Consider the following 10,898-nt stretch of genomic DNA (forward strand, 5'->3'; position numbering starts at 1 on the left):
GCCAATTTTCCCACAGCAGCTAAGTGTCCGGTAATTCAATTCAACTCAACCAGAATTAGCACAAACCTTACAGGTTAAGAGCTCAGTCCCAAAAGACTGCTCACACTTCAGATGCCAGTCACAAGTAGTAGGCCCCCAGGTTACCCACAACTTCTGTCTGATTTGACTACAAATTAGAAGTTCCGAAGACCTCCTCCTCCAGTTTGATAGTTTACTAAAGCAGCCCACGGAACCCAGGAAAACAGTTTACTATTGCAGATTTATCACAAAGGATATTTTAGAAGATGCAAATGAACAGCCATATGAAGAGGTAAATAGGATGAGATCTGAAAGGATCCCAGTGTGCCCATCAATTTGGGGTACACCACCTTCCTCGCACATAGAGGCAATCATCAACTTAGAAGCTCTCCAAACCCCATAATTCAGTTCTTTTTGTAGAGGCTTCACCATGTAGGAATAATCAATTATTAACTTATTTCCTAACCCCACTCCCTCTTCAGAAAATGAGGTTTAGGCCTGAAAAGAAAACTTCAAGCTGCTGCTGCTGCTGCTGCTGCTGCTTCTTCTTCTTCTTCTTTTTTTTTTTTAAGATTTATCTATTTTAGAGAGGGAGTATAAGGGAAGGGTCAGAGGGAAGAGAGAATCTCAAGCAGACTCCCACCAAGCGCAGAGCCCCACATGGGGCTCTATCTCATAACCTTGAGATCACAATCCACGTCAAAATCCAAGAGTCTTAACTGACTGAGCTACCCAGGCACCCCAGAAAGCTTCAATCTTCTAATCATGGCTTGATCTTTCTGGTGACCAGCCCCCATTCAAGAGCCCAAAAAGAGTCACCTCATTAGAACAAAAGATGCTTTTTTCACCCAGGAATTCTAAGGAATTTAGTAGTTCTATGACAGATACTCCTATCACTCAAAAATTATAAGGGTTTTAGGAACTTTGAGTCAGGAACAAGGGTGAAAGACCAAATATTTAACAAGAAACAGAGGCAGAGTTCAAAATATATTTCATACTATTTCACAACATATTAACACTTATGGACTTCTAAAGTCCTTGATTTTATAGACTCCAACCCTGGAGAAGAAAGAGCTGTGTATGTAAAAGAACACGATAAGAAGAATTAGAAGTGGGATCGAAGTGTGGAGAAAGAAAAGAAAAGCTGAGCAACCACACAGAACCTAGGAAGTCCCCAAAATATGCCAAGTATGCAGGTTTCTAACTATACTCAAGTCAGAGTAGAGTAAGAACTCTGAGTCTCTACTTTGTAAGTCTGTTCATTTCTTTGCTTTGGTGGTTTTCCAGTTTGGAGTTTTGTTTTGTTTTGCCTTGGTTACCTAGTAAAGTCACTATTTTAAAAATTCCAACCCTGTTTAAACTAAACTAAGAAGAAAAGGAGAATTGTCCTTCTCTAGATGTGGCCGACAAGAATTTCAGAGGGTCTGGACAAGCAGAGCAGTCTGGTCACAGTGGTGCCAGCTGGAGGCCAGGAAAGACCTAGCATGGCTAGAGAAGGAGAGGGGGGACTTCTGAACACAAGGGGCCTCAGAGCTGGCTTGGGCATGACTGGAAAATCCCATCAAAGAATCAGTTTGCTCACTGCATAACAGCTCTGTGAGACTTCCCTAGATGACTGAATTAGGAAGGTCATTTTAGCCTGCCTGCAAAATGTTTGCCAGCTTCTTTTTGGTTATTTTGTTTGTTCATTTCTAAAGAAATGATTTAAATTCTATATTTGCTGATAATTTTCTTTTGAGACGTTGAAATAGCTGCTGGTGTTTATCATCCAGACAATCAGGAAGAAAAGGACTGAAAGTTTAAAGAACTGGTAGGAGAATGAATTTAAAATATCTAAAAGTAACTGGCTTCCTTCTTAGCCCTGTGTAATCCCTATAGGTAATTAGCACCCTACGGCTCCATGAAAGTTGTGGCTTCAAACCAGTCACCAATCAATGACAGAACATTGCTAATGGGGTAATGGCTCTGTGCCAAGACTTTGTGGCCACTGGAATTAAGGAGTATAGCTTCTGGAGTTTCTCCTGAACAATGCCCAGAATCAGGAATCTGAAACTGCCAGGAGTTCTGGTTGCTGCTGTGTGGGCTATATGTCCTGATTCATATTCAACTTCGTGTACTTGAGTGTCTGGGACTGAATGCAGATGGTGGTGAAAGAGATAAAAATTGCATGTGCTTGAAAGTTCCTTCATGCCCTAAGAACGTTTACCTTGTGAGGACCACAGTATGAATAAGCAGGACCACGTTAGCATTTAAATCAGAGGAAAACCGTCTCTCTTTCTCTTTGGAAGGCCCTTTAAAACAGATAAACAGTAACTAGAAAATAAAGAGAATTCCTTCTACAAGTTTGAGAATGGAATCTTAATGGAAATGAATAGATGACCAGTAAACATAATACACACTGGGATGTCTTATCACCCAAAATAATGAAAGCAATTATTAAAATCAAAATAACAATCTAACAAATGAGATTCAGAAACTGAGCCATTTTAGAAATTTAAACATATTTATTAGAAACACTTTTCCTCATTTAGCCCTTCACTTTAACTGTATGTTCACAACTTTTATTAGTATTAAAAGCTGTATATAGTATATTTGTATACTTATTATACATTTTTGCATGTTCCTTGAATTGTATTAAAATTAAAATGTGGTGGGTTTTTTTCCCTTGATAGTGAAAACTTTGATTATAAAAGTAGTAATTCTCCAGAAATATGAGCCTTCAGCCTAAAGGGAGAAGATACTCAGATGTAGTAGACCCTGCTATTCCATCTTAATAATGACAGGAGTGCTCCCATCACTCAGAAATATGCACAGAAACTGGATGATACTCCCTTGGAGGAAGAATAAAATTCAAAAAGAACAGAAAAAGAAAATATTTCAGTGTTGATCTTAAATGAAAGCAAAGACAAGACTGTCTACTACTCACTGTTTAAAGCTTTTCTCTTGACAGACAAAATTTAATTCTAAAGTTATACAAACTAAACTTTAAACCAAATTTCTTGGGGTGCCTGGGTGGCCTAGTCATTAAGCGGCTGCCATCGGCTCAAGTCATGATCTCAGTCCTGCATTGGGCTCTGGGCTGGGCAGGAAGCCTACTTCTCCCTCTCTCACTCCTCCTGCTTGTGCTCCCTCTCTCACTGTGTCTTTCTCTATCAAATAAATAAATAAAATCTCTAAAAACAAAAACAAAAACAAATTTCTTATAGAAGAGAAATAGTCAACAAAGTATATTTCTTTACTAACAAATTAAACTTCTTCTCACTTAATCACATCTTCTTTAAGATATAAATTTAAGGGGCACCTGAGTGGCTCAATTGATTAAGCAGCTGCCTTTGTCTCAGGTCATGATTCCAGGATCCTAGGATCCAGCCCTCATCAGGCTCCCTGCTCAGCAGGGAAACCCGCTTCCCCTTCTCCCTCTCTCTCCCCTTCTCCCTCTGTCCCTGCTCCTATGCTCACTCTCTCAAGTGAATAATTAAAATCTTTTTTAAAAAAGATATAAATTTAAGATGGGAGAAGATACATGCACATTTCAGCAAAAATAAAAAATGATTGCTATTTTCCCAAAACTGCTACAGTATGCTACTAATACAATTTAAGGCCTGAAAAATACTTGAGTCAACTCAACAACTAAGTATATAAATCCACTATCCTGAATTAGTTTTTTTTTATTAAGAGATTTATATTTAAAAATTAAGTAAAATTATTAACAGAAGTCGATTTCCCTCTTTCAACAAAGAAAAGAAAATATGTAATAGAAATCTTTCCTCTGTGTATAAAAATAACATACCTCCACTCTTTGAATTATATTTTAAAATAAAGTTATCTTGAGTGGGAGGTACTGAAAGTTATTTTCTCATTATAAACAATAGTTTTTGAAGGGGCATTCTTTTTTCTTTTTTTTAAAGATTTTATTTATTTATTTGAGAGAGAAATCAAAGAAAGCACAAGCAGGAAGAGCAGCAGAGGGAGTAGGAAAAGGAGAAGCAGGCTCCTCACTGAGCAGGGAGCCCCATGTGGGGCTTGATCCCAGCACCCTGGGATCATGACCTGAGCTGAGGGCAGACACTTAACAGACTGAGCCACCCAGGCATCCCTTGAAGGGGCATTCTTATGACATAACTGATACGAGAGTAGTAAATTCTGTACTGCTAGACCATCCTAACAGCATTTCAAACACAGGTTGCAACACATAAGCCTTAAGGTAGTCAGCAGTACAATGACAACAAATCATAACAGACTATCTATAATTCTACCCCTCAGGCTGACTGTTTCTTGGCTAACTATAATTTTGATAGCTGTAAAAATTAGTTCTGTTATTTAAGTTTAATTTAGTGAAGCAAGCACAGTACTGCAAAAGCAAACGAGTAAAATGTAAAAGAGAAATAAAATATCTGTCACTTTAAAACCCACCAATTTCTCAGTTTAGCCTAATTCACAGCAATTGTTGAAGAAAAATAAAAGCACTCACTGATAAATGTGCTAATCATTTCCTCCCAGGAATGGAGCCACAAATTCATAACCAAGTTTCTAGACCAAATTGTAGAACACCCACAAGCTATGAAGAAGAAACATGCATCTCCTTTCCAATCGGTCATCAGTGTCTTCTTCCTTTTTGATCGTGAGTACACTCTTTCCACCACAGCAACATGTCTATTTAGTATCAAGGGCCATGTTTAAAAAGACGTAACAGAGAAGCTCTATCTTTGAATTAAAAACACCATAGAAATCACTGGAAAGTCTAAAATGAAAAACAGACCATTCAAATGCCTGGAATCAGCTGTTACTGTCCAGAATCCAGCTCCTTCCAAGAGAGCAGCAGCTCTGCCCGAGCCACAGCTGAATTGGGGATGTCACCTCCTAAGCAAGGATCCACAGAGCTTTTCTGTACAGGGCCAGATAGTAAATAATCTACACTCTACAAGTCATACAGTCTTTATGGCAACTATAAGGCTCTGCCTCAGAGCACAAAGCAGACACAAACAATATGTAAATAAATAAATAGAGCTGTCTGCCAGTAAAAGTTTATGGGCCCTGACTACTGAATTTCACAGAACCTTTACATATCACAATATACTACTTTTCACTTGATATTTTTCAACCATTTAAAAATGTAAAAATTATTGCTAACTCAACAGCCGTACAAAAGCAGACAGCTGTGGCCTGCCATATTTGGCCCATGGGCCACCGTTTGCCACCCTGGGCCAGGGCCCAGTTTTCCTTCAGCCGTGCCAATCCCTTACCCCTCCATTTACACAAACCTACAAATGCATGCTTTTATTTTAGCAAAGCATTCCTTTTGCTTCTTTACGTCTCTGATGTCTAGTCTCTATTTATTTCCCATAGGTTCCAAAAGCCCAGCAGAATAAAGAGGTCAGGAAAGACATAGAACACAGCCTGGAGAAAGGACACAAGCTCCAGCCATGTTGCTTTCCAGCTCTGTGATCTTCTGCATGTTATATTACCATTCCAAGTGTCCATTTCCCCACCCATAAAATTTTAAAAAGAAGTTAAAATCATGGTATCCAATCATCTGAGAGTACTTCTGAAGGTGTGACTTTATATTGAGGAAGGTAGGTAGAGCAGAAAAAAAGGACATGTGGAGAAATTTGCCAAACTTCAGGCCAGTCCTTGCCAGATATTTCATTGATAAATTGCTGGATCATGGTAGTGTATGGGTCCCTGGGTAGAGAAAGGATGTTAGGGGAATTCAGTTAAAATCCTAGGAAAATAAGCATCCAGCAGTCTCACTGAAATGCCACTTTTCAAAATTCTACAAGTGGGTCAGACACTCAACAAACACACATTGAGAATCTTTGTGTTAGAACACGGAAGAGACTATGAGGAGCCCCAAAATGAGTAACTTCATCCCTCATTTCAAAGAATCTACAATTTATTAAACATAAAAATCCATCACACAAAGCAGGTGTGATCTATATAAGCCAACGGCAGTAAAAAGTTAGAAAGTGAGCCAAACAAAAGATAGTAAGGGGTGGGGTGCCTGAGTGGCTCAGTCAGTTGAGTGCAAGACTCTTGGTTTCAGCTCAGGTGGGGATCTCAGGGTCCTGAGAGTGAGCCTCTCTGTCCTTGGGCTCAAGGCTCAGCAGGGGGTCTGCTGAGACTCTTTCTCTCTCCTCTCCCTTCTCCTCTCCCCCCTTCAAATAAATAAACGAATCTTAAAAAAAAAATAGTAAGGGGAACAATTTCCTGAGACCTGGATTTAACAATGAATACAATTCAAACAGACGCAGAAATTTGAGAGTATTGTGCATGTATGTATCTAGAATTGTGGGGTATGTGGGTTATCAGTTCCTCTAGACTGCTGTCCAAAAATGATTTACTTCTATCAACAGTTAACAGGTTCCCATACTTACAACATTTGTTATGATCAGAGTTTATTTTAATGCTTTAGTCAACATGATGGGTAGAAAAGCATATCTCAATTTAATTTTTACTTTCTATCCTTACATACTCCATAGATATTTCATAGGTCCCTTCTTATGTTATGAAATAAAACGCAGAGTCTGCTTAAGCATGATGAATCGTTCTGTGCGGCTGGAGTCCAGGACACAGAAAATACACAGAGGACAAGCCTCTTTCTCTCCCTTCCAGAGGTTTCTCCAGGACCTTGGCCTTTCCCTCTCCACCCCAAAAATTGTCAGTTTGCCTCAGCAGATGGGACAAACCTTTCTTTCCTTCCTGAATGTGCCAGAGTAAATTAAAGAGTTCATAAATGAACATGGTTGAAAAATACTGGTCTTGACAGAAACATCTGAAACCATTTCCTCCATTTTTGCCCAAAACTTGGTTTCTGCCCAATTTAGAACATGGAATACTCAAGGTACCTTAGAAAACACACAAAAATTTTGATCCAAGCCTGGAGACCCAGTTGTAAGTACGGGGCAGATATACATCCACACTTCTCTCCCTCTCATCCAGAAGGCAGAAAAGTAAAGGAAAGATATATCAGGGTTTTAACCTGCTGCGTGGACACTCATTAGGAGGATTTTGCCTCAAAAGCTCCCACAGGGTAAAATTTTAAGGGAAAATTCCTATAAATAATTCTGGGAGAAAAATAAATGTTTTAACCAAAATGTTATTTAGATTATTTCCATGCTAAAAACAAAGTGGCAACCAAATAGGAATGAACACATAACACAGCGAAACCCTCGGTAGGTGTTACGAAAAGTAGTATTCTCAACTCCAGTCAATGCACAGCATCAAAGAAAGCTAGGAAAAAACATATTCCAAAACTTGATTAATGTGATTCAAACAGCACATTCCCTACTACAGTGGAAAATTGGAAAATCACTGTAAACATTTGCTTTCAAAAAGGAGTTGCTAGTATTATTCCAGTAACACTACAATACCACATTGCCTCAGATACACATTTTTCTAATCCAGGGGTTTCAACCTGGACAATTCTGCCCTTCAGGAGACATTTGGACATTTTCCATTTTGAGGCATTTTCCATTCTCACATCTGGAGGAGGGTGCTACTGGGCTGGGGCCAAGGATGTTGCTAAACATGGCACAGTGTACCAGACAGCCCCCCTCCAATAAATAATTTTCTGGCTCAAAATGTCAATTGGGCCAAGAAAGCGTGGTTTAATGTATTTCTTCATGGCTAAGTGGGACATGGTGACAAATACAGGTGGACAGAAATGTTAAGTACTTTTCTTAAAGACCACCTGTTAAGCAAAACAAGTTAGAGTTCTAAAGCTCAATTGATAGGGGCGCCTGGGTGGCTCAGTGGGTTAAAGTCTCTGCCTTTGGCTCAGGTCATGATCCCAGGGTCCTGAAATCGAGCTCCGCATCGAGCCCCACATTGAGCCCCGCATCCAGCTCCGCATCGGCTCAGCAGGGAGCCTGCTTCCCTTCCTCTCTCTGCCTGCCTCTCTGCCTGCTTATAGCTCTGTCTGCCAAATAAATAAATAAAATCTTTAAAAAAAAATTCACTTGATAGATAGATAAATAAAATCTCCAATTTAGCAATTTTCAGTTGCAATATTTCAGGGAGAAAATGGAACATGGTCCACGACTGGCCGTGTTACTGAGCAGTGTATCATCTGTATTTATCAGCTCATCACATTTACCTACACAAAAGTTCATAATCCAACTGGCTAGTGCTGCCTCCATGTACTACAAATTAGTATCTTCTTGCGTTTAGGCGCTAACTGAAATCCCCATGCTTACCCAACATGATAGATGAGACACCGGATTTCAGCAGTGGGTTTTATGTGGTCAGTTTCTGAGGAAAACATTCATATCTAAAATTCCCTTTCCGTTATGTTACAATCCATTAAAACTTTAGTATTCAGATCCGTGAAACTTAAAAGCCAGAGTGGGAAAGCAAGATGATTTTGACTGTAAACCTAAAAGAAGCTACAAAGCGATGCCTTCTCTTAAGTGAAAAGGGGAGGTGGTAATGCACTGAAATAAAATATACAAAGGCTAAAGAGATTCCTCTATAAGTAGCAAAGTCCTTCGAGGTTATTTTATTTTCCCAGTAAGGTTTCCTTGGATGCTTCAACAAAGAAAGTCATTTTTCTGGCGATTTTTTTTTTTAATGTCTCCATTTCCAAGTTTGCTGAAGGCATTTACTTGTCTATTTTCTAGGTGTTATACTCAATGAAAATTTAAAGTTATGGAAAAACTCGGTTCAAATTTAAAAGAACCACACAGGATTCAGAAATCCATTGTGAAACCAACACATATATCTAGGAGAAAGAAAAGCATCATCTATAGGGTGAAGTTTCACATGCTAACAAAGCAAGTACTGTTTGGCAGGAATGTAGAAAGATGGGCAGTTTAGCCCACTGAAGCCTTCTGAAACACTTGAAGATGAAGACAAAACTACTGCTTAGAGGAACTAGCTGGGTTCTACACCAAATGTCACCTTCCGGCTGTAAATCCAAAATAGAAATTTGTCCTTGTGCTTAAAGTTCAAGCAGAAAAACGCCCTATTTACTTACCAAAAAGAGAGAGAGAGAGAGAGAAAGAACAGAATGATCCTAACTAAAAGAAAAAAAAAAGGAAAAGGAAAAAAGAAAAAAAAAAAAAAAACAGTACAGCACAAGGACATTTAAGTACGAGATCTAATTTCAGAGGGCTGAGCATAGAGTCAGAGCACAAAAGCGGAAAACTCCAGGGATATCTCCTGTGCAGCAAATGGCACCGAAGTATGTTTAGGCAAACAAGTGGTGAAACTTTAACCTTGGTAAATGTAAAAAGTTTTGTTTTACAGGAACTTGACTGGATTCGTCCCTGCAGTTCCAGCTTCTGAAAACAAGAAACGGCACCAGGCTTAGGAAAAGGGCGGCTGAGGGGAGATGTGTGTCCACAGCTTCCCCTCCAAGTCCCCGAGGAGGAAAGCTGCAGCCCCGAGGTTACTGGGTAGCCAGGCCCCCTCACCGAAAACAACCGAGGTTTTGAGCGTTGTTTTTGGCAAAAGGTAGGTGTTACCGGCTGCTTCCTGGGGCGCTGGAAGGAATGTGTCACCATCAATCAGAAAGTACACTGAGCCCCGTGTTTAGGTCACAGAGGGACTACTGCCTCTTCCAACACGCATAAATCATGCCAATTCCAGGAAAGGATGAGAAAGGAGAGCTGCCCGAAAGGTGTCGGCGCCCAGTGACCTGCAAGACGAAAAGGAAACCGCAGCTTGTGCTGAAGAAAAACTTCATGCGCTCGCAGGTTACGGCGAACTCCCAGAACCGACGAGCGAGGGGGCTCCCACACTTCCCCGGGGACCAGCGCCGCCCGAGCGCAGTTCGGGGGAGGACTTAGCGGTGCTGAGGAGGCAGGACAGTCCCTCACCTCGGTGGTCCGGGCGAAGGACAGGCGCCCACCTACACATCTCTGCGGTCCTGGGGAGGCACGGGCGCCCCGCCGGCTCACCTGGCAAGCCCCGCGCGAAGGGCCAGTGGATGAATGAACTGCCCGCGCGGCCGAACCCCCTGGGACACGGGCAACTCGCGGGAGGGCTCACCTGTGCGGATGCTGGGAGGCTTCTCCGAGTCTGCGCCCAGGCAGGGACTCCAGAGCTGGAACAGCAGCTCCAGCAGCAGCAGCTGCAACTTCACTCCGCAGCACCCCATCTTCGGCCTGGAGAGTCCGCGCCGGCTCCGGCGCCCCGACCGCCCAGCGGCGGCTCACTTCTCGCGAGAGCGCGGGGACCCCGGTCCGCCCGGGGCGACGACTGCGGGCGGGACCCCCGTGCCAAGTGCGCGCGGCGGAGGCGCGGCGGGTGGCTGGAGCGGCGGGCGGGCGGCCGGAATGAGGCCGTCGCGGAGGCGCGCAGGAGTGGGCGCCCCCCCGGCCGCTGCGGGCAAGTTATAGGCTCCCCGAGGGGGAGGCGACAGGGCGGGCCGCACCCCGGCTATTGGCCGCCGGCTGACCCGCCGCGCCGGTGCGGTCGCCTCCGCTCGCCTTCCCCGGCCCCACGTCTGGGGTTGTTTGCTCAACTCCGACCTCTTTAAGGAGCTGTCTGCGGCTACGTGTAGAGGCTCACGCAGGGCTTCTGGCTGGAACAGGGGAGCGTGTGCTTAAGTTTGGGAGTGGGCCTGGGAGAGTGGGGAGGAGCCGCGGGGAGGCTGGCGGGCGGTGCTCCCCTCCCCTGCTCTGCTGCCTCAGCACCAGAAGCTTCCCAGTAGCCTCAAGGGGTGTGAATTTGCTCTTCTCTGCTTTGGGAAACTACTTTCTAACCAGCAGGGACTGCAAATGCTCAGCAATCTTAGCTGATGAGACCTCTTAAATCAAGAAAATGGACCCTCCCCCCTTTCTCAACCCTTACTCAGGGGATGCGTTTCTTCACTCTGTAGTAGGAAGGCCCTGTTTTTATTTTATCCTGTAAACCGAATTTTTTTTTTTATTGTGCAG

At 42.7% G+C, this 10,898-nt stretch overlaps 1 protein-coding gene across 2 annotated transcripts in view; it reads right to left on the minus strand.

The window, feature by feature from the left end:
- The window catches only part of PLOD2 (procollagen-lysine,2-oxoglutarate 5-dioxygenase 2), a 95,303-nt gene extending 84,736 nt beyond the window's left edge, over window positions 1-10,567 (minus strand). The window contains exon 1 of one of the 2 annotated variants that reach the window (XM_082713222.1): window positions 10,009-10,567. In XM_082713222.1, the coding sequence (XP_082569348.1) occupies window positions 10,009-10,117 (109 nt within the window). In that variant the 5' untranslated portion in view covers window positions 10,118-10,567. The remainder of the gene's footprint in view (window positions 1-10,008) is intronic. The other variant, XM_082713223.1, reaches the window with a different exon arrangement.
- Window positions 10,568-10,898: the final 331 nt, after the last annotated feature.

The sequence above is a fragment of the Mustela nivalis genome, assembly GCF_964662115.1.
Source record: "Mustela nivalis genome assembly, chromosome: 1".
NCBI lineage: Eukaryota > Metazoa > Chordata > Mammalia > Carnivora > Mustelidae > Mustela > Mustela nivalis.